The sequence below is a fragment of the Dasypus novemcinctus genome, chromosome 5, assembly GCF_030445035.2.
Source record: "Dasypus novemcinctus isolate mDasNov1 chromosome 5, mDasNov1.1.hap2, whole genome shotgun sequence".
Classification (NCBI taxonomy): Eukaryota; Metazoa; Chordata; class Mammalia; order Cingulata; family Dasypodidae; genus Dasypus; species Dasypus novemcinctus.
This window is the reverse complement of record NC_080677.1, coordinates 56,600,586-56,623,716: the sequence shown is the minus strand read 5'-3', so window position 1 is coordinate 56,623,716 and position 23,131 is coordinate 56,600,586. Positions and strand designations below refer to the sequence as shown.

The 23,131-nt window shown below is 40.5% G+C and overlaps 1 protein-coding gene across 1 annotated transcript in view; it reads left to right on the top strand.

Annotated features, from left to right (window-relative positions):
- Window positions 1–17,537: 17,537 nt before the first annotated feature.
- ASB4 (ankyrin repeat and SOCS box containing 4) overlaps window positions 17,538–23,131 on the top strand; it is a 77,467-nt gene continuing 71,873 nt past the window's right edge. Inside the window, exon 1 of the mRNA XM_004470731.2 lies at window positions 17,538–17,789. Within this exon, the coding sequence (XP_004470788.2) occupies window positions 17,603–17,789 (187 nt within the window). The 5' untranslated portion in view covers window positions 17,538–17,602. The remainder of the gene's footprint in view (window positions 17,790–23,131) is intronic.

Here is a 23,131-nt window from a genome sequence, read left to right as displayed (position 1 = left end):
TGATTCCTATCTGAAATAATATACTAAAAATATCTAACAAGGTGTAAACTGTGCATCGACTTTTGAATCCTCCAAGTAGACTTAACATATAAACAAATCATGTATGTAAAATACTAATTGATTGTTACTGATTTTATAAATCTGGAAAAGTTTTCATAAATTTTACCACTTTAAAGAGAGTAGAATATCTCTCATGAACCCTCATGTCGCTGCCAATCTTTAGACACTAAGTCAGTTTAGAGAGAGGAGATGTAAAACAAGAACTATAGGGAAGCAACATTACATAGTTCAAAACCTAAAGTACAAACCTTGATCCTAGATTAGAGCCTCAGTTTTGCCCCTAATTAAGGATGCAGTCTTGAACAAGTTGCATCTGCTCTCAGTACTTCCTTTCTAAAATGAGTAGGCTTGACATACTTAACTATAAACTACTTTTAGCTTTATAAATTCGTGATTTCACTTGACAAGCAAGTTCTAAAGTAGCAAGGATGCTCTTCTTCTTTAAGTAGACTGTTTCCCTATGGCTTTCCTGAAAATATGCTTCCCCTTCCTCTCCAACCCCTCCCCCCCCCCAGCTCCAGCAGCAGCTTTGAGTAAATGACTTATCATGCACAATTTTCTCTGTTAAGAGTTGGGGGATTCTGTGTTGTGCTCAGCATCGCTCCAGCTCAGATGGCTTTCAGGCCAGGTTCTGTAGGCGTTTACTGTTTAGATATCTCCAACAAATGAGAAAGGGTTGACTCTTTGTGATGGTAAACAGCTTACTGGCTTCTAAGAACTTGTGGGTTGTATGGTACACTTGAAAATGTTAGAAAAGACAATTCAGAGGCTAATCAAACTTATTTAACTCTTGAAAGGGAAGGGCAGCTTTCTTCACGTGCTATACCTTCTGTTTCGTAAGGTTATCTAAAGTAAAAAGAAAATATAAATGTTGCCTGTACTAGAATCAGGACGTTAATGTTCTGATTAGGCAAAATTATGGTAAATTATTCCCTTGAGTTGCTTTGGTAAACTGTGTAACGGGGTGAGGGATGGAGCTACAAGCTGGTATTGATGCTCACACAGAGCTGGAAGGGCATGTAGATGCAGGTCAGTTGCTGGAGACCTCCAGCCCAGAGCTAACACCCCTCCCCGCTCTTTGCACAGAGATGTCTTACCCAAGAAACCCTGTCTTTCACAGTTAAAGATGACATCACATGTGTAGTCTGTCAAGATTCAGGTGGACCAGGGCTCGGTTACTGCTTTGTCGATCCAGCCATTCTGTCATCTGCCAGCCGCAAGGCAGCCTCTGAAAGGGAGCAAAACAGCCTCGCACCAGTGACCATGACCGTCCAGGAACACTGGATGATGGAACTACAGGTTCTGTTTAAATATTCTTATACGCGATTCAGCTCGTTTGTTCTCTGATAACGGTTCCAAATGTACAGTCATCACTGCACTGTCCAGTCCAAACAAAAAGAGGCCAGACCATAAATGGAATTCTAACTGAAGATGTGCTTGAGTGGGACTTTGGGGCTGCCATTTACAGTCAGTTCTGCTGGGTGTGGGATTTTTTTTTAAGATTTTTTTTTCTTCTCTCCCATACCCTCCCTGCCCCACTGTTTTTGCTGTCTGTGTCCCTTTGCTGTGTGATCTTCTATATGTATTTCTCCTTTTAGTCTTCTCATCTTTCTTCTCTAGGATTCTGAAGGATTCAATCCTGGGGACCTCTGATGTGGAGAGTTTCCCTGTCAACTGCACCACCTCAGTTCCTGGTCTCTGCTGTGCTTCACTTTCACTTTCCCCTTGTCTCTCCCTTGTTGGGTCATCATCTTGCTGTGCAACTCATTTGTGCAGGCACTGGCTCATGGCACAGGCACTGGCTCACAATGCAAGCACTCACGCGAGCACTTGGCTCACCACGTGGGCCCTCGCATGGGTACTCAACGCACCGCGTGGGCACTGGCTCACCACGCTGGCACATTTTCTCTTCCTCTCTTTCACCAGGAGGTCCCAGGAATGGAACCCAGGTCCTCCCATATGGCAGGTGGAGGCCTTACCACTTGAGCCACATCAGCTTCTCTGTGGGATTTTTAAAAACAGATTTTATGCTAAACACATGCTTCTAGTTTGTAGTTATGACCAAGAAGAGAGTTCCTCTCTCATCCCAACTGGTTGAAGGCAGATCCAGATCCAGTCGGTGGGTGACCAGCAGCCCACACTGCCGCTTTCTATGGCAAGCCTATCAGGAAGTTATAGCTAAGATTTGTAAAATACCATCAAGCTTTGCCAATATACAGGATACTGTATTCAGTGAAGGAAAACTAAAGACTGAGGAGGGGGTAATTGAGTTTCCTTTTACGTAGAGGAAACCGAGTCACTGAGAGGTATTTTTAGTTAGTCGAATTACACCAGAGCTGGAAGATGATCCAGGTCTCCCAGCCAGTCCTCCTTAGAGTCACATCTTCTAGTCTTTCTCAGGAGGGTTGTTGTGCTCTGTTAGCCCATTGCCATGGACCACAGCAGTATGCTCCACCAACTCTTCTGTAATGCTTTCCAATGTATAAAGCATTTTTATATACATTGTTTCCCTTGATTCTTGTAGCCATGGACATTATTCTTAAGAAGTAGCATAAGTAGTCTAAAGAACTTTTTGTACTGTTAAAAAAGTATTGTTCTAACTTTGCTAGTTTCTGGATCTCTATTATAATCCTAGTGCCATGCCCCAAGATCAAAGATGATAGAATGACCTCCTGGAATAGATAACTGAAATCTTAATGTGATTCTGAAACTTTTTGGGTTTATCCCACTTAAATATTGAATATCCACAAATAAATTATGTACTTTATTGCTTATCTATGGAAGAGATAAAGCTAACATCTATTACAAGTTGTTTTTGAGAGTCTGTTCTGCACCAGACTCTGAATACAGTTACGAAGATTCTCCTCTAGGCCTAGCTTTGAGAGAGACATCCTGGGTTCAAAAAGTAGAAGGAATAAAATAAATGGGTGTCTCTCCATTCCACCCCCAAACTTTATTGAGCTTTAAAAATATCTGAAAAGAGGCGGAGGCCATCTGAGTGAGGGCAGCCTCCTGGGGTCCCTTCCTCTTCTGTTGCTCCCTTGGCCTGGAATTCTCTCCCCCTAGGTATCAGCATGGCTCACTCCCACACCTGCTTCAAGTATTCACTCAGATGTCACCTCAACTGCAAAAACTTCTCTGACCATTTATTTGAAATTCTAATGTCTCCAGGGCCATACCCCCTTCCCAGCACCAGCCTGGAAGTAAAGGATTGATTATTTATCAATCCAGAGGAACACACCTTTTTTTTTTTTTCAGATTTTCCAAAGATTACTTATGGGTTGTGACCTTAGAAGTTCTTTGATTTCTTTTTCTCTGTAGCACTTATCACTTGACAAGCTACATACTTTCCTGTCTTCCACTAACATATAAGGTTCATAAGGGTAGGGATTTTTGCATGTTCTCTTCACATATCTACCATGCTTAGAAATTTCTAGTTGCTAAGATGTCCCCTAATGATCTTCACTTCCTGGTATTCAAGATTTTGTGTTGTCTCCCTGAGTCAGGGCTGGTCAGTGTGACCAATAGAATATGGCAGAAGATGGTGTATAACTTCCTAGGTTAGGTCCTAGAAGACCTTGCAGCTTCCACCTCATTTTCTTGGAATTTTTGTTCTGGGGAAACAAGATGCTATGAGGATACTCAAGCAGCCCCATGGAAAGGGCCACTTGGAAAGGAATCAGATTGCCAGCACCAACTTATCAGCCAAGTGACTGAGCCACTGTGAAAAGGGATCTTCTATCTCCCTGTCTTTAAGTCTTCCAGCTGAGGCTCAAATGCCATAGAGCAAAGATAGGTCTTCCATACTACTTCCTGACCCACAGAAATTGTGACAAATAATAAATATTATAACTTTAAGCCAATAATTTTGAAATTATTTGTCATGCAGCAAAAGACAACTGATATAATTCTTGTCCCCTTTAAATACTTATTGAATGAAGGAATAAACATTTTTCCCCTAAGTTATTCAATGATCATAATATACTAACTATGATTAACCTAAACAAAACTATCAAAAGCCAATTGAACTTCAGGAACATTGGCTTGGACCTAGACTTGAAACTTGGATTTGTTACCTATTTGTCATTTGACCTTGAATAATTCATTTATTGTACTTAGTTCATAGTTTTCCTTATCCATAAACTAGAAAAAGGGTAACAATTATAATTATGCCACTAATAACACCATCTACCTGGCAGAGCCCTGGTAACATTGTATACCTCTGGATAAGACCTCTTCTAAAACCCGCTCTACTGCTAGAATTTTCTCTTATGTGAACTACTAAATCTTCTTTTTGTTTAAGTCAATTCAAGTTATTGGGTTACCTGCAACCAGAGCATCTTTACCCAAGATATTAATACTAACAAATATGAAATAATAGCCATCAAGCCAGACAAGATGATGCTTAATGAGTAAGAGGCTACATGGTAGACTCAGAGCACTTTATCACCCATCACTGTAAGCTGATAGCAAGGACATCCTAATTCACCTGCCTGGGAAGGTCAGGAAGGCCCAGGGGTTTTGTTTTCAAAGAAACGCTGGTTTATGTAGGTATGGTTTAGAAGCCTGGGCTGCTTTATTCTGCTGTTGTATTTAATAAGTAATTGTGGGAAGTGGATTTAGCTCAACTGATAGAGCATCCATCTGCCATGTGGGAGGTCCAGAGTTCAAACCCAGGGCCTCCTGACCCATGTGGTGAGCTGGCCCATGCACAGTGCTGATGCATGCAAAGAGTGCTGTGCCATGCAGGGGTGTCCCGTAGGGGTGCCCCACGTGCAAGGAGTGTGCTCCATAAGGAGAGCCACCCCATGAGAAAAAAGTGCAGCCTGCCCAGGAGTGGTGCCACGCACACGGAGAGCTGGCATAGCAGAATGACGCAACAAAAAGAGACACACATTCCCAAAGCTGCTGACAGGAGTGCAGGTGGACACAGAATAACACACAGCAAATGGACACAGAGCAGACAACAGGGTGGGGGTGGGAGAGGAGAAGGGGAGAAAATAAATAAAAAATAAATACATCTTTAAAAAAAAAGTAACTGCAATAGCATTACCAAATTCATGTTTACATACAATAAGGAAAGAGGAAACTGTGTTCTCACAAAGATACTCTAGGTAGACAGATGGTGTGGTATAGAGACACATGAGAACGAGCAACCCGTCCTCTGTGCCTGCTGCCTCAGCCACAGGTCCCCAGAGAGTACGAGGAGGGGGTCTTCCAGGCCACTAACCACAACATCATCGCCTTGTCAGAAAGCTCTTCATATTGTTACAAGAGCAGAGGACACTGCACTGGGCATGTCACAAAACACTAATAAAAAAACTCATCTTAGGAGATGGAGCGTTTTCATTTCTAAGAGCTGAGGAGACAGGAATGTCTGACAGGCCTGACTAGAAAGCGTGAAACATGGGCACTGCATAATTTGGCCTCCTGAGGCCTAGAGAGATGTGACTCGAGGCAGTGGTCTGGATAATTTAAGCAGGTCTCAACCTGTTTTATTAATAGTAGTCACATTACTTTCTATATGTTAGAATGATTTTTGATGGCAATTTAATGAAGGTGCTGTTTCTTTGTAAGCACAAATAATCTTTGTTTTATGTCCCCTGCTCCCACCCTGCCTTTCGCTTCCTTACACTTTGCCCGCCTGTTCCTCGTAACCTCCCTGTATTATGGCCCTTCTCAGCAGCAGTTTGTGCTGCTGCCTCCCTCCGCCCCTCCTCCCAGCCACTGTTATCTTCCCCCTCCCAGCCGATCGCTGTTCTCCCCGCCTCATTTCAACTGCCCTCATCCCGTATCCGCCCCGGCACAACCTCGGAAACAACCCCCTCTGCCATCAATGGCTTACGTCATAAACCGCAGGTCCGCCCTTGCCTCTGCAGCCAATCCTCAGCTGCCCCGCGGACATGCCCCTCCCACAACCTCCCTGCCTCCATGACACTATAAAACCCCATGTACTTCCCGAATAAAATCAGACCTGCGCATAGACCTCGTCTCCGTGGTTTTTCCTCCATCGAACCGCGCGTCCCCCAAGCCTTGAGCCGCCCGCTGCCGCCCCGGTCAGGCCGTGGCGTAGGCCCGATCCCCGGCAGCGACTCGCCTGCAGTGACCCGCCTGCAGTGCCGCAGCGGAGGCCAACAGTTTTATCCTCTACTGCTTGGACAGATTGGTCAAAACTTGATTTTAGCAGAATTATCCAGATAACTTTCTCAATTTGATACATTTCTTCATAGAAATCTGCCTTGTTTTCTGAAATTATTCCATGAAGTTTAGATTTATTATTATATTTTGTGCAGTAGGGAGCAGTACCGAAAGAGCTTCTGTGGGAAAAAATTAAAGCCCTCTCTTTAGATTAAAAGTTAAAATTGGAATACTATTATCTGAATATTGAATCAATGGTTTCTAATTTCAACCTTAAGTCATGTTCTTTGTAGCCTTCAACCATCGAGTCTAGGTCTTGAGGGTATCATCCTAAGGAGAGAGAGAATGGAGCAGCCTAGGACAAATTGGTCATTGATGAAGTTTGAGTCTCAAAGCTGAGTTTTAGAAAGATAATAGTTTTGAAAATCTGGTATTAAGAAAGGCAAGCTCTTTCTAAATCACTTTAGCCATTCCAGTTTGGTATCAAGGATGAAGACTGAAGGGCTCAGATCATGGAGTTCCTTCCACAATGCTGTGATGAGTAGCCTTTCTCCTGGGTAGAGGGCCAGTAGGATTTTGATCACCCAGAGAGAAAGAGGAAAAGTTAACGAGAAAGAAAAAAGTCCCAAACTGAACTCTTCCAGCCAGAAAGACTTATAGCTGGAAGTTTTAAGGGATTATGAGAGAAGATAAAGGGAGATCAGGAGTTAGATACCATGCTTTCATCCCGCCTTACGCACTTCTTCCAGGTACATCTCTGGTGGGGAGAAGCTTAGAAACAACCAGATATGCCTAAGACAAACCTGAGACTAGTTTTCCAGCATCAGCAAGAGTGTAGACCTCAGCTTAGGTCCATGTCTGTTCTGGACATAAAAAGATGACAAGAGGGTGGCAGCAGAAAGTTTCGGGTTCCTCCTGGACTCCGCATGGAGTATGAGTGCTCAGGAGTGATGATGTGCCCTGCACAGAGGACACATGGGTTCTGAGCATGCATTGGATTAACTTAGCCAAGAGGCTGCAGTGTTTGAGGACATCAAGGTTGGAGGCAAATGGCCTGGACCACATGTTCCAGTGGTGGAGCCAGACATTTGAATACAGCCAGATAACATGGGTTTAGTGAGGAGCCACTCTGCCATGGAGATCAAGGAAGGTCCATAGGTCAGCAGATCCATCTGAGGACCCCATCTCCCCTTAGTCACCCTGAAGTCATGTAACTGTCACCTACTATACTCTGGTCTGGCTGGATTGGTTATTTATAGTTAAAGTCTCTTCTAATTGATGCTGGTTGTTCAATATTTTTATTTTTAGTATTGTGTGTATGTGTGTGTGTGTGTCTGTCTGTCTGTCTATCTATCTATCTATCTATCTATCTATCTCTCTCTCTCTCTCTCTCTCTCTCTCTCTCTATCTATCTATCTATCTATCTATCTATCTATCTATCCCCAGAAATCATCTTATTGGGAAATGTAGGACTTTCAAATATAGAGACTTTTATCTAAAGAGATTGTGTATTTACCTACAGAGATTGCTAACTATTTGGATCCGACCATATATATCAGATTGGAAGAAAATTAAGTTGTCCTCCTCTCTGGTACCCATACGTGCAATCAGACTGATTAATTGAATATAGCAAACTATGTTATCTCCATATGAAATGAGTGAATTTGCAACTCTGTGACAAATTATAGTGTACAGGAGATGGGAAAAATCCAGGAACATCCATCACCATTTCAATCCACCAGAATGCTAAGTTCCACATAGGCAGGGATTTTTGTGTTTTGTTCACTGTTGTATCTCCATGCCTAGAGTAATGTATGATACATGGTAAGTGCTCAATAGATATTTGTTGAAGGAAGTACAACTGTAGCATGAGGCAGATTTGCTAAAAGCATGCCAAGAATCCCAATATATATATTTTAAAAAGAATTGTAGTTTGACCTAAAGTAAGGGGGAAATGGAAAGGAGAAATGAGTTTATATGGCTACGAGTTTCTAAAAAAGAGTCTGGAGGCTGGCAGAAGGTTTGCCCTCATGCACAACTGAGCAGAGTCAGAGAGACAGATAAAGCAGATACAACCCCCAGATATTGGTTCCTTTGAGGGCTAAAGAGACCCACGGGAGTTATGGTCATGGCCGATGGGGTTAACTACCAGGGCAGATGGCCCCTCTTTGGAAATGGTGTTTATGTGTGATGAATCTGGACTCAGATGGGATCTCCCTTCATAAGACTTTCATGCCAATGTGCTGGAGGTGCAGTTAATGTTGGGGTTTAAGATATATTTAGGGGATTTGAATCTCTGGACTGACAATGTGATAGCCAGATCCTGAGCCTCAACAGACTCCAGCACCTACAATCTGATTTATTGGACTTACCACACTCAGCTAAGATGGAGTTGAAGAAGGACAACCACCACACCATGGAGCCTAGAGTGATTACAACTGAAAATGGGAGGATTGCATCCAGCATCCAGGTGGAATCTGACTCTCCTCTTGACATAGAGGTGCAATGGACACAACCAATCCAATGTCCACATAGAAGAGGTGGCATTGGAATGGGAAAAGTGGACATAGTGGACGAAGGGTATGGGGAAAGGCAGGAAGAGATGAGAGGTGGAGGCGTCTTTGGGACATGGAGCTGCCCTGGACGGTACTAGGCAATCACCGGACATTGTAAATCCTCACAGGGCCCACTGGATGGAATGGAGGAGAGTATGGGCTATGATGTGAACCAATGTATATGAGGTGCAGAGGTGCCCAAAGATGTACTTACCAAATCCAATGGATGTGTCATGATGATGGGAACGAGTGTTGTTGGGGGGGGGGAGAGGGGGGGTGGGGGGATGGGGTTGAATGGGACCTCACATATATATTTTTAATGTAATATTATTACAAAGTCAATAAAAAAAAATTAAAAAAAAAAAAAGAATTGTATCCCACGTCTCATCCATCATAATCTGTAGTTATCAGCTCCTGCTAGGGAATATTAGGATCTATTTTAGGCACCACAATTTAAGATAAATAGTTATTATTGAACTAGAGAGGATCCAGTACAGAGAAGGCAGGACAAGGGGATTCTGAAAATTACTCCAAATAAGGAACAGTTGAGCAACTTGAGGAATTATGATTGATGAAGTTTTTTTCAGATGATAGAAAACACCTTCATAAAAAAAGATTCTGGACTAAATGTATGATTATATGTACAAAATTAGGCTCAATGGGGAGAAATTACGGATAGACAAATGTTGGCTTGACATAAAGAAATTTCTAACTCTAATTTTCCATTAATGGGATGGATTGTTTTATGAACTAGAATGTAAGATTTAATTAAGTATTATATTGTATTTTCTTCTCAATATTCATATGTATTTGTCTTTTTTCCCCTCCACAATTATTTGGATAATCTTGAAGTCAGAAAATGAAAAATTTGGAATGGTAGAGTTTGGTTTAAAACTTTATTACACTGTAGTGTGTTAACTACATTCTTTTATTTATATTATTAACCACAATCTTCATGTACTTCCAAAATCATTGTCATACAATCTGAATATTATCTTCTAGCTGTCCTCCAGGTAACATTAATCTTAGACTACTCATCTCTCAGTCAGTATCACATCCATAAATCAAGTGTTTGTTTAATTATAATGTATTGCCATCAAGTTCAACCATTACCACATAATCAATTTGTCCTTATTAAATATTCTACATACAACCAGCATCTTCTCCCCCTTCTCATCCCACATTCTATCTCCCACCAACCTACACTTAATAGTCCAAATCATAAGTCTATTTATTGTATTTAGTTCATATCAGTGAGACCACACAATATTCATCTTTTTAAGAATGTGGTGATACATGGGAAAAATATGACTAATGTAATTTATGGATTATAGTTAACAACAACATTGCAAATTTTTTGTAGCAAAGGCAAAGTTGGTCTTATATTAATTCTAAAGGTAAAAAAAAGGATATGGGGTTTGGTTTTGTGAGATATGAATACGAGTAAGCATCTTTTTCCTCTTCTTTATTTGTTTCCTTAATAAGAAGATCTTGACTATTTCATTTAACCTATGTTCATCTGTGAATCTTTCTGAGCAGTAGAAGAACAATTGAATTAGCAGTTGTAATTAGATGAGCTAAAAGTGCCTGAAAAAAGAATTTTTTAGGTAAAATGTTTCCATAACTCGTTGAGCTGCCTTTTTATGTTCTTTTATTTTTGCGAACTTAAAATAATGTTGTTAATATAAATAAATAAATAAATAAATAAATAAATAAATAATAAATGATATTACACCAACATCACCCCAATACCAAAACCAGGTAAAGATAATCACGAAAAGAAAATTATGGTATAATATCCCTTATGAATATAGATACAAAAATCCTTGACAAAATACTAAAAAAAACCAAAAGCAAATTAAAATAATTATACACCCTAATCACGTAGGATTTATTCTAGGTATGCAAGAGTGGTTCAACATAGGAAAATCAATTAATGTAATATACCACATTAATAGAATGAAGGGAAAAGCCCACATGATCATCTCAGTTGATACAGAAAAGGCATTTGGCAAAATCTAACACCCCTGCCTGATAAAAACACTCAGGACAAGGAATAGAAGGAAACTTCCTGAATATGATAAAAGGCATACATGAAAAACCCTTTGGTGAAAAATCATACTCATGGTAAAAGAGCGAAAGCTTTCTCCTTAAAATCAGGAAGACAAGGATGCACCCTGTCACCACTGTTATTCAGCACTGTACTGGAAGTTCTAGCCAGAGGAATCAGGCAAGAAAAAGAAATAAAAGACATTCAAATTGGAAAGGAAGAAATATAACTTTCCCTATTTGCACATGACATGATCCTATATTTAGAAAATCCTGAAAAATCCATGACAAAAGCTAATAAAGTCAGTAAAGTGATGGGGTATGAGATCAATGCCCCCATATCAGTAGTGTTTCTATACACTAGTACTGAACAATCTGATGAGGAAATCAAGAAAAAAATTCCATTTACAACAGCAACTAAAATAATCAACTATCTAGGAAGACATTTAACCAAGGAAATAAAGGACTTATCACAGAAAATGATAAAATATTAAATACAAATCAAAGAAGACCTAAAAAAATGGAAAGACATTCCTGTGTTCATGGATTGGAAGACTAAACACAGTTAAGATGTCAACTCTACCCAAAATGGTTTATAGTTCAGGGCAAACCCAATCAAAATTTCTGCAGCTATCCTTTGCAGAAATGTAAAAGTCAATCATCTAATTTATATGGAAGGGTAAGGGGCCCTCAATAGCCAAAACCAATTTGAAAAAGAACAAAGTTGGAGGACTCACACCACACTTCCAGATTTTGAAAGTTATCCTGAAGCACAGTAATCAAAACAGCAGCAGGCAGGAAGACAGGCAGTCCCTCTGGCTGTACGACTGAGAAGCAGCAGGCGATCCCAAAGCTCAGGCTTGTTTCCCAGCAGAGGGATCCATGGTGGTTGAGGAGGAGGCGGTGAATGCGGCGGCTTGCTCGGTCGGTAGAGGTGGGGTCTGGCTGCGGACGAGGGGTCGGTCCAGCTTTGGACGAGGGGTCGGTCCCGCTTGGGACGAGGGGTCGGTCCCACTTGGGACAAGGGGTTGGTCTGGCAGCAGACGAGGGGTCGGTCTCACAGGGGTTGCGCGGTTCGGCTGACGGGGTCGCCCGGCGAAGCCGGCAACGAGGGGGTCGCCCGGAGAAGCAGGCGACGAACTGGGGACAAGGGAGGCCAGGCCCTTGTCGGGGGCTCTCAGGACTGGAGGGCGCACGGCAGAAGAACTACTGCAGAGACAAGGTAAACAAGCAAGTCCACTTTATTGAGGGAGAGGCAACAGTTTTATAGGGCCTGGGGAAGGCTGATTGGTCGAAGCCACGCCCTGTTCTGATTGGTTGCCGGTGAAAGGTCAGTGGGAGGTACTGGACGGGGGAGGGGTGGTGATTAGGGATTGGCTGTCGCTGTTGCTGGGGGAAGGGGCAGGGTTTAGGGATTGGTGGCTGCTGTTGCTGGGGTGGAGGGCAGACTGGATTTTTCCGCCCACGCCTGGCTGTTGCTGCTGTCGGGGGAGGGGAAAAGGGCAGACTGGATTTTTCCGCCCACGCCTGGCTGTTGCTGCTGTCGGGGGAGGGGAAAAGGGCAGACTGGAATTTTCCGCCCTGCGCTTGCGCAGGGAGAAAGAAGAAGAAGGGTGCCGCCCCACAGGCATCGTGTGGCGCCATCCGGGAGGAGGGGCGGCCGCAGAAGCATGGCTGCCAAGAAGGGGAGACCCGAGGGCACTCTGCGCCCATGCCGAGCTCCCTTCAGGGGTGGCGGTGAGTCCGACCAGCCACCCTATTATGGGGGCAGCGGCTTGGCCTACCGCGGCCGCTCCCCCGCCAGGCCAGCAAACCACACTTCAGCCCGAGGGGTGACCGCAGGTGAACCTTGGAGGAAAAGGCAGCTATGGTGGGGGCTCAAAAGGGGCCACTGCAGCAGGCCCAGGAGCCTAGTGGCCTGTGGCCCTCAGCCGGGCCTGTGGGTCTGCACTCCGGATCCCTGGCTTCTACAGGTGACCCGCGATCAGTTCAGATGGACTTACGCATCCTCGCCCCTTCCACCTAGCCTTCCCCCCCCCCGGGGGACACCATTCGCCACCCACCTCCCACAATGGCTCTGAAGAGAATCCACAAGAAATTAATGACCTGTTATGGGACTCCCCAGCAGTGTTCACCAGGTCCTGGTGAAGATGACATGTTCCATTGGCAAGCTACAATAATGGGTCCAAATGACTATCTCTAGCAAGACGGGTTATTTTTCTTGAAAATTCATTTTTCCAGTAGATTACCTCTTCATACCTCTTCAAACAGTCTAAGGTTGCATCTACAATAAGAATTTATTACTCAAATATTAATGGCAGCATTTCTCTTGATATTCTGTGGTCACAGTGGTTTGCAAGACTATTTCAAAGTACTCCTGTCCATCTGTTCTCTGTTCTGTGATCCCAATCCACATGATCCTTTAGTGCCTGAGATTGCTTGCATCTACAAAACAGATAGAGAAAAGTATTACAGATTACCTCAGGAATGGACTGTGAAATGTGCGATGTAATTAAAGAAATCTTCGGATATCCTCTACAAATAAAGATATGAGAACTCGGAAAGTGAAAGAAAAAAAGAGGCAGACATATAGACTAATGGAATTGAATTGAGAATTCAGAAATAAACCATCACATTTATGGCCAACTGATTTTTCACAAGAGTGCCAAGGCCACTCAATAGGGAAAGAATAATCTCTTCAACAAACAGTGCAGGAAAAACTGGATATCCATATGCAAAAGAATAAAGGTGGGTCCCTACCTCACACCATATACAAAAGTTAACACAAAATAGATCAAGACTTAAATATAAGAATGAAAACTATAAAACTCCTAGAAGAAATAGGGAAACATCTTCAGGATCTGTGTCAAGCAATAGTTTCTTAGGCTTTACAGCAAAATAACAAGCAACAAAATAAAAAATAGATAAATGGGACCTCATCAAAATTAGACACTTCTGTACATCAAATTGCTTTATCATGAAAGTAAAAAGTCAACCAACACAATGGGAGAAAGTATTTGGAAACTATATGTTAAGGGTTTTAATATCCTGAATATACAAAGAAACACTATAACTCAACAACAAAAGGCAAACAATACCTAATTCAGAAATGTGCAAAAGACTTGAATAGACATTTCTCAGATAAGATACACAATTAACCAAAAAGCACATGAAAAGGTGCTCAACATCATTAGACATTAAGGAAAAGCAAATCAAAGCCACAATGAGATACCATTTCACACTCACTAGAATGTGTACTATTAAATAAATGGAAAATAACAAGTGTTGGAGAGCCTGTGGAGAAATAGGAACATTGTTCATTGTTGATGGGAATGTAAAATGGGGGAGCTGCTATTGAAAACAGTTTGGTGGCTCCTCAGAAAGTTAAGTATAGAGTTACCATATTGTGGGAGGAAGGGCGCCCGGCTTGCCACAGTAGCAAACAGTGCGGCAAGAGGTGATACCGCCTCTGCCCACTGGGCCTAGATAAGGTGACTACGCCTGACTAGGCCTTTGCTGCTAGTGGCTGGCCGGCGCTGCCCTCCCCCTTTCTATCTCCCGCCTAGCCCAACATCCGGCCAGCTCTCACTCCCCCTTTCCCCTCCCCTATTCCAAACCTCTCAGCCAGCCCTCTGCCTAGCAACCGCTTACAATCACCTATAGGAAGCAGTACCCGCCCGCACCTATCAAATCCCTCCACGCAGTCCCTAACCCTATAAAGCTGTGTCCCCTTCCGCAATAAACCGGACTTGCGTACAGACCTGGTCTCCGGGGCATTCTTCCTCCCCTCGCCGTGCGTCCTCCACGCCTGAGAGCCCCTCTGATGCTGTCTGCCGTAGCATCAGACGCCACTGCGGTCTAGTCTGACCCCTCCAAACCCCGCCGTCAGCATCGGGGTGCAAGCCGCCCCAGCCGCACCATATGATCCGGCAATTCCACTTCTAGATATACATCCCAATGAACTGAAAGTAGGGACTTGAACAGATATTTGCATACCTATGTTCATAGCAGCATTATTCACCTTTGTCAAAAAATGGAAGTAACTCAAGTATCATTCAACAGATGAATGGATAAACAAAATGTGGTATCTACAATAGAATATTATTCAGCCATAAACAGGAATGAAGTTCTAATACAAGTGACAAGATGATTGAGCCTTGAAGACATTATGTTGAGTGAAACAAGCCAGACACAGATGGATAAATATTATGTGAGCTCACTGATGTGAAATGAGACTAGGCAAATTCATAGTCAGAAGCTAGAAGGCAGTTTATCAGGGACCAGGGTGGTTGTGGGGAATTGGGAAGTTAATGCTTAATTGATACAGAGCTTCTGATTGGAGATGGAAAAATTTTGGTAATGGATGGTAGTAATGGTAGCAAAACATTCTGAATGTAATTAACACCACTGAACTATATATTTGAACATGGTTAAAAAGGGAGATTTTATGTTATATAAAACATATAAAAATTTAAAGAACACTACTGCACAACACAAAGAGTGAACCCTATAGTTAATAGTATAATTATAATAATATAGTTTCATCAATTGTAACAAAGGTCCCACCCTAAGGGAAATATTAATAATAGGAAAAACTGTGTCACAGGTGAGGGGGTATGGGAAATCTGTATTTTCTGCATGATCTGTAAATCTACAATATCGCTAATAAAAAATTAATTAATGCAACAACAACAACCTTTATTACCACTAGCAATTATGGGTTGTATTCATGAATAATTCATTATCTCACTCCTTAAGGTTATAAGGTGGCATACGCACATATGAACACCTATTCCTCATTGTTGAGTCTACATCTAGGCAACGTCACTTTGATCATCTGATGTCCTTTGCAAAGTGAAATTGCAAATGTTGCAAGTGAGGCAAGATTTCATGAAGTTGACAAAAATGACAAAAACTACCCCAATCACGTACAAAATCATTTACTACTGAAGACTTAGTAGTTGTTTCTGTACTAATAACTGAATAAGAATTGAATTTAAAAAATTCAAAAACTTAAGGACTTTATAAGCGTTTCATGGGAACTCAAGTGATTGAGTTTGAATATAATTGGAATACCAGATGTTTTTATTTTTCAAGACAAATTTAAAAAGAATTTCCTTCCACTGTTCTTTGAAATTTGGTCTTCATTTTAAGTAGACTCAATTTTGGAGGCTTATCTATCAGTAATTATACTCTAATAATGTGGAAATTCTGGGACCCTCTGTTTGCAGGAATGTTTTCTTCTCTAATGTTTGCCAGAAAGGGACAAAAAATATCAATAAATGCAAAGCTGTTAGTAGAGTTACCTATGTAGACATAAAAGGAACAGGGTCTTATTTGCCACCTAACACAGTAGGAGGGATACTGAACAATCAATGAATTAACTATTTGTTCTCTGTGCTAGACGCTGAGAACAGGAGAATGATTCAGTCCCTTTCCTCATAAAACCTGTAATTCTGTAGTTATTTTGAGTTAGCAAATTGTTATTAAAATGTTCAATTCAGAAATAACTTTAATCAGAAATGTAGTATATGCTTATAGTAAATGAATTCCAAAAACAAGAAAGAGTTGAAGAAATCACCTGCAGTCTCAAAACTGGGAGATAATTGCTGATGACTTTTGGGAATTGATGTTTCTAGACATTTCTATGTATGAGCATGATACATATATTTAGAAATTTATACATGATATAATATATAACACATTATCATTATTACTGTATATTATTATAAATGAATTTTAAATTCATAAACACAAGTTAAAGTTCCATTTCTTTGTTCTCTATACAACACTTGCTATTATCATTTTTCTAATTTTTAATGATTTGCAAGTAAAAAAATTGGGTATACATTTTTGCCTGAAACTTTCGATTTTGGAAAATTTCGAACTTATACAGAAGCTGAAAGAATAACTAATAAACATCCATATAACCTTTATTAGATTTATCAATTTTTACCATTTTGCCACATTTGTTTTTTCTTTATGTCTACACACACATACATATGCATAAAAGCACACTTATTTATACATATTTTTGAGGTATTTGAAAAGAAGTTTTATGTATGATGACAATTTACCCTCTACTGCCTGACTTAAGAACCAGTGTATTCTACATAGCCATGATACCTTTTTCACACTTTAAAAAATTAACAATAATTCCATAATATAAATAATATCTAGTCCTTTTTAAGATTTTCAATTGTCCCAATTAATTTTTTTTGTTTCTTTTTTTAATCTAGGATTTTTAAAAATGTAGGATTCAATCCAAACATGTATGGTCATACTTGATTTTGGAGGCTTACAGTGCAAAATTACTATAGGTTTTCAGAAGCACATGTATCAGCAACTGTGGCAAATTTTCAGTTTTGGATATTGGTTAAACAGAGCAAGGCACTGAATTTCCAGTTGGGCACGAGATGTTTTTACTGAGTCAAAAAATGAAACAAAACAACAAAACAAAACAAGCAATGAGAGCTTTTAAATCTTTCATTATTACTTTGCTCATATAAGAAATGCTAGTGACATTTCATTTTCTGAAATGAAGGCTTTCCTTCATAGTGACACTAACTGTGTGTTACTGAATGGATCAGTTACTATACAGCTAGTTTGAAAGACCTGAAAATACAGTGACAGCCAAGAAGGATATTTTGAAGTTTGAAATGATCCCCATATAAATAGAACGGATCAGCATAACTTTGGGATAAAATTAGCCGACAGTTTGTGGACTCTCCAGCATGTGCCTGTTTGCTTGGTGCTGCTCTCCTGATAAATCACAACAAAGCTTCCTGAGGGAACGAAGGATGGACGGCACCACTGCCCCTCTCACTAAATCTGCAGCTGCCAAGTTAGTTAAGAAAAATTTTCTTGAGGCTCTAAAGTCAAATGACTTCGGAAAATTGAAGGCTATTTTAATCCAAAGGCAAATAGATGTCGACACAGTGTTTGAAGTTGAAGATGAGAATTTGGTTTTGGCATCTTATAAACAAGGTAAAAATATAGGGGTAGTTGTAAAATCAATGAAAAACTGGACTTTTTTGTTTGTCTGTTTAATAACGCACAGTGTCAGTCACCCTGTATTCTAAACAAGTACCTCTTGCTTATTTTTAAAATATTTCTAAGTTAACCTTTCTTTTCTTCTTAAAGTAGACAGCAAAAGAGTCTGACATATTTCTTTCTTTACTCTTCTTTTCTTTTCTTCTGTTTCTTTCTCCAGCCCTATGTCTGGAATTTGTAATTCTGGACCTCATATTTAGGAATGCACTGTTTATTTCTAATTTTCTTCTGACTATGATGACATAGGATATAGAAAACATCTCTAAATTATAGCTAAACAGGCTGTTGAGACATAATCCAGATGATGTGGCTGGCTTGGGGATCAGGCTGCTAATTCTCTATTAACAGCTACTTAAAGCTATATCATCTCTATGTCCATCTGGATGAAAAAGAGGGTTTTTCCCCATGTGGAGGGTTAATGAATAGGTGAGGCTGTGCCACAGGCGTCTTGATGGTCCTCATCATTCTAATGAGTTTTCAGAGCAGGCACACAAAAAACAAAGCATTAACTTTTTTTCCCTTGACTACTATAATAGGTTGAAATTGTGAATGTGTTTACTGCAGAATATCTGCCTTATAAAGAACTGAGGAAAACAAAAAATTAGAGCAGAATTTTTTTTATCAAGGGATTTCGTGGAACCCATGCTTAATAAATAAGAAATAAATGAGAATTGTGCTGATTCTGATTTTCCAAATCTGCTAGTTAATGGGGGAATTAGAGTAGCTAGGCCATCTGGTGAGTGGACTGTAAATAAACATCCTGTTTAACATCACTTCTGCCTAAACAAAATAGATGATAAGGTCTTGCGTATAGCATTTAAAGAGCAATAGTTATTATTTTCACATTTAAAATAGTTTCTGTTCTTATATAAATCAGCACCATTAATATTCACATAAAAGTATTAATGTTATATATTTCTATATGAATTTAGTACTCTCTGATTGTCAGTTTTGAAGGAAATATATAATAGTTAAGGCCAGGTACCATGTTTATGATTTTTACTTGGGCGCTTTATAGTAAATTGGAATTGCTAGTTTGTCTGAAAGATGAAGAAAGGGGATGTGGACTCTGTTTTAAAAAAGTCTACATTATATAATCTGATTACTTTCATCTTATTGGTTTTGTTCAGTGAAAGCATGTCTGAATGCTAAAGAAATGGTAAAGATTTTTCTTTAACATGTTTGCCCAGTGTAAAATGACTTAGGTTCAAGTCAGTGGGTACTTTATATGACCCGGAATTGTGAAGATTGCTTTTTCTCATCTCCTGAATATGCCAATTTGCACAGATCATGCTAAGGTTCTGAGGTTTAGGGGCAGCCTCCCGGGAAATACGGTATTGTTTCTCCTGCTTCCAAGGGTGTCATCACCCCTGAATGAGAAGAAAATGCGTTTTAAATTCTTCTTGTCAATAGGAGCAGGCTGCTTTGGTCCTCACTGAGGTAAATTTTCATTCACACTAATGGGTATTTTCATAGTGCTAGTACTGTAGGATGTGGCTTTCAATTAGGGAGACAGCAAATTACACCCTCTGGGAAAATAAAAGAACAGTTCCATTCTTAAGTATGCTGGGTGGGTGTTTGCCAGAAATAATAGAATTTATGGTCATATCTTCAGATTTTATGGAGGAAACCGCCCACGCGTGGGTATGTGTGTGTAGAAAGAAACATACATACTATCTGTTTAACAGGAATAAGAATCTGGTCTCTTTAATCTTAAATCGCAGATTAAAGCCTTTTCTTTCTTCAGAGTTTCTTGTTTTTTTCATATGTCTTCCAGCCTAATGATCAATTTTTAAATATTTCAGTTAGGAATGTAAGTGATGTGCAGAGTCATAGTTTCTAGTGAAGAAAAATAAGTGGTTGGGTTATATCAATTTCTAAAAAGCTACAAAGGAATTCCTAGGGTAAGCAGGCTAATGGGTTAGTTAGCTCCTTTCTGAGCAGTTACAAGGAATGGGATCCATTTCTGTGTGTGGTTTTGAAGAGTATGTGCTTGGACTAAACTTTGTGACACTTTATTAGATCAAAGCAGACCACTTGGACGTTGAAGCCCATTGAATTTCCTGCACAGTACTATTTAATTTTTGAATGTACTTTTAAAAAGCTATACATAGAAAAGCATATAAATCTTAAGCATGTAGCTTGATTAATTTACAAAAATAGAAACAAACCTATGTAACCACTATCTTCAGCAGGAAATAGAACATTAATTTGAAAGTGTGGGGGTCTTCAGGTTTTAGTATTTTTTAGCTTAGTAAGCAGGGCAATGTGTAAAACCTAGAATGGATCTCGTTCTACTTTTAAATTATAGTACTAACACTATAATTCTATATTCAACATTTGATTGTCCTGCTGGAAGTCAACAGTGTTTGAACATATAGCATTTTTTATAGGATGTCATAAAGTGATCAGACTGTATTCCTAAGTATAATATGTCTAAACCGGTAGGAAAGTCACTTTGTAATTTTTGAAAAGGTAACTCAGAACTTTGCTGGTGAATAAATCAAACTTCATATTTGAATATTGCCCCGTGCCCCTCCAATCCACAATCTAATTGGGACACTAATAATCAAAAGGTGACCTCATGAGCAAATGTAAAATGTGGATTTTGTGAAGGGAAGGTAGAACTGCAGGCCAGGAACTCATCTCTCCCTCCATCTGTGGCACTGGGACATCTCGCTGAGCAGTTTCCCTTGCTTCTTTTATTTGTCCGACAGAGCAGATATTTGGAAGCAACCAGAGATTAAACCCTGCTCAAACCCTCGGTTTTGCTTACCCCCTCCACTTAATAATGGCTCTTAAAGTTGGAGAGATCTCATTTTATTTTCAAGCTATGTTTAGCATCATAATCAAATCTTCAGAAAAAAAATCATATTTTATTAGGAAAAAAGTTCTCTCACGTCTTTTTAAGAAAACTTTGAAAATGTGTTGGTCAGCATTGAGATTCCTCCCAGAGAATGTCAGAAAGGAGTTTTAAAGACAAAAAACAAGTAAGCAGAGTTGCATCGACCAGAAGACCACTTTAAAATTGGAATGACTTGAAGACAAACATAAACAAAATTTTAACTGTCAAATACAATAAGTACCTGAAGAGTCAATGATGGTAGTGCAAAAAGGTTTACTATGAACCAAGCAGACAGAATGTAAAGTGAACGCTGGGTCTCTAAGTGAGCTCAAAGGCTATTCATATTGGTTCTCACTGATGACCTCCATGTTGTAAACATGAACGCCCATATGGCTGTTTCCAAAGGTTTTCCAACTACACATTTTGACTCCCCTTCAGATGTATGAGCCTTGGCTCATTAATGATACAGGAAGAATATTGTACTTAGCTCGTTGGTATGAAATTCCCTTGTCAGCAAGGTTAATCAGAGTCCTTTTATTAATCAGTGTAATGTACTTTAAGTGCAGCATTTATGGCCACAGCTGTGGGTTCCTTGGTTGGTAGTCATGGTTTTAATTAAAATAACCAATGAATGATTTCACTTGAAAACTTTCTGGCAGGTATTCTATCTACTTTACTAAGTAGCAACTGCTGCCCAAGTGTCTCGAAAACTCTTATTTCTATTCTCTTAATGAATACTCTCTTTTATCACCTAATTTCCCTCTTTGCCAGAAATTCATTCTCCAGTGTCCTTTTGCCATCCCAGGGCCCTTTTCCCTTCCTAGATGTTCAGACTTTCTTCTTTTAAACTTTAGATTTTAAGTTTTTTTTTTTTCCTCCCAGGGGAATGCTGAGAGTTATCCTGAAAATATTAACTGTTAAAAAATAACCAGGAATTGTGCTTTAGTCTATAATCCTTCAGGACTGTGCAAATACATGGACCCTGGCAGAACAAATGTCTGCTAATCCAGCCACGAGCAGCGTGTGTAACCTTTGGCTGTAATAACAGGGGTTTCTCACGTTTGGGGTACTTTGGACTCAGTTAACATTATAGCTGATAACTGTTGCAGAGCCTGGGCTTAGCTAAAGTTTTACCAGAGATGTGTACATCCTCCCTCAATGCTGGAGCAGGACCAATGCCCTCTTCAGTTAGAGCCAAAATGCCTAGCTCCTTACCAGGCCTCCTGAACCAGGGCGTTTTCTATTCAGCTATGCAACAACATATCCTTGGTTTCAGATTTAAATTAAAAAACAAACAAGAAAAAGAGGATTAATCTGCATACTTTTGTAGTGGTAAAGCTTCTAAAATTCCTTGAGAACATTCACCTACAAGTGAATTGATAAGGAGGTGAACGGCATGCAGCCCTTAGATCATAGATGGCTCTTTGTTGAAGATTCTGGGGAGCCCAGGGTTAGAACTGACCTTTGTCATTGCTATTTATTCGAACATGGGCACTTCACGATATTTAACCACCACAAGTCTAATTATTCTCATTTGTAAAAGAAGGGTTTGGCAAGATCCTCTCTAGGCTCCCTGCATGCTGACAATCTACCAGGTTATGAAGGTGAAATGACATAAATAGACAGCTTCTCCATATTGTGGTCCGGGGAAGGTCAAAGGTAACTACAAATTTTATAAATCCACATGGGCGTGCCCTGCATTTGGGAGTCCTCTGTGGATTTTTTGCAAAGGATGAAAATCTGCATTTGCCTATCTTCCTCACATTTAAGCCCCTTGCTCAAGGAGAGCTGTGCTTCAGGGAGTCGCCGTAGAGCTGAGACTGCAGACACAGCCATGGGAGAGCATCTGAGTGGTTTGACTTAGAGGGAGACCTCGGCTTCCTCACTCCCCCAAAAAGGGCTTTGTTCCCAGGTCCCGCCCCACCTCTGTCCTTTGTGCAGTCTGAGCACACAGTAAAAGGGCAGCGTGGCATCTGCAGAGGTGAGCAGAGGGAGGCTCTTTGAAAGACGAGTGCTAAGAATAAATCACATTCTAGATTCCGAGGCCCTGGGACGATTCTGCTGTGGGAAGAAGGGAGAGCTTAAAAAGTGAATCTACCATACTGGGTAATTATGTTTCTATCATGCTGTGACCACTGGCAGTTACATTTGAGGTAACATATTCTGATCTCTGGACCTATTGTTATCTACCCACGATGCTATAATGTGCAGCGGCATCTGCAGTTTTGAAGACAGCTTCACCTTGAGTTTGGTCCTCAGGAAGAATAGATGAAAGGGAAAGGACACGCCTGCTCATTTCCATACTTGGGGCACTTGGGGTTATTCAGTGACCGGTGGCTGCAGCCTTGTTTAAGATCTGTGATTGCATGTGGGTGCCTCTTTGCTAGGTGGCTGCCTCTTTGCTAGGTGGCTGCCTGTTTCTCTGCTCAAA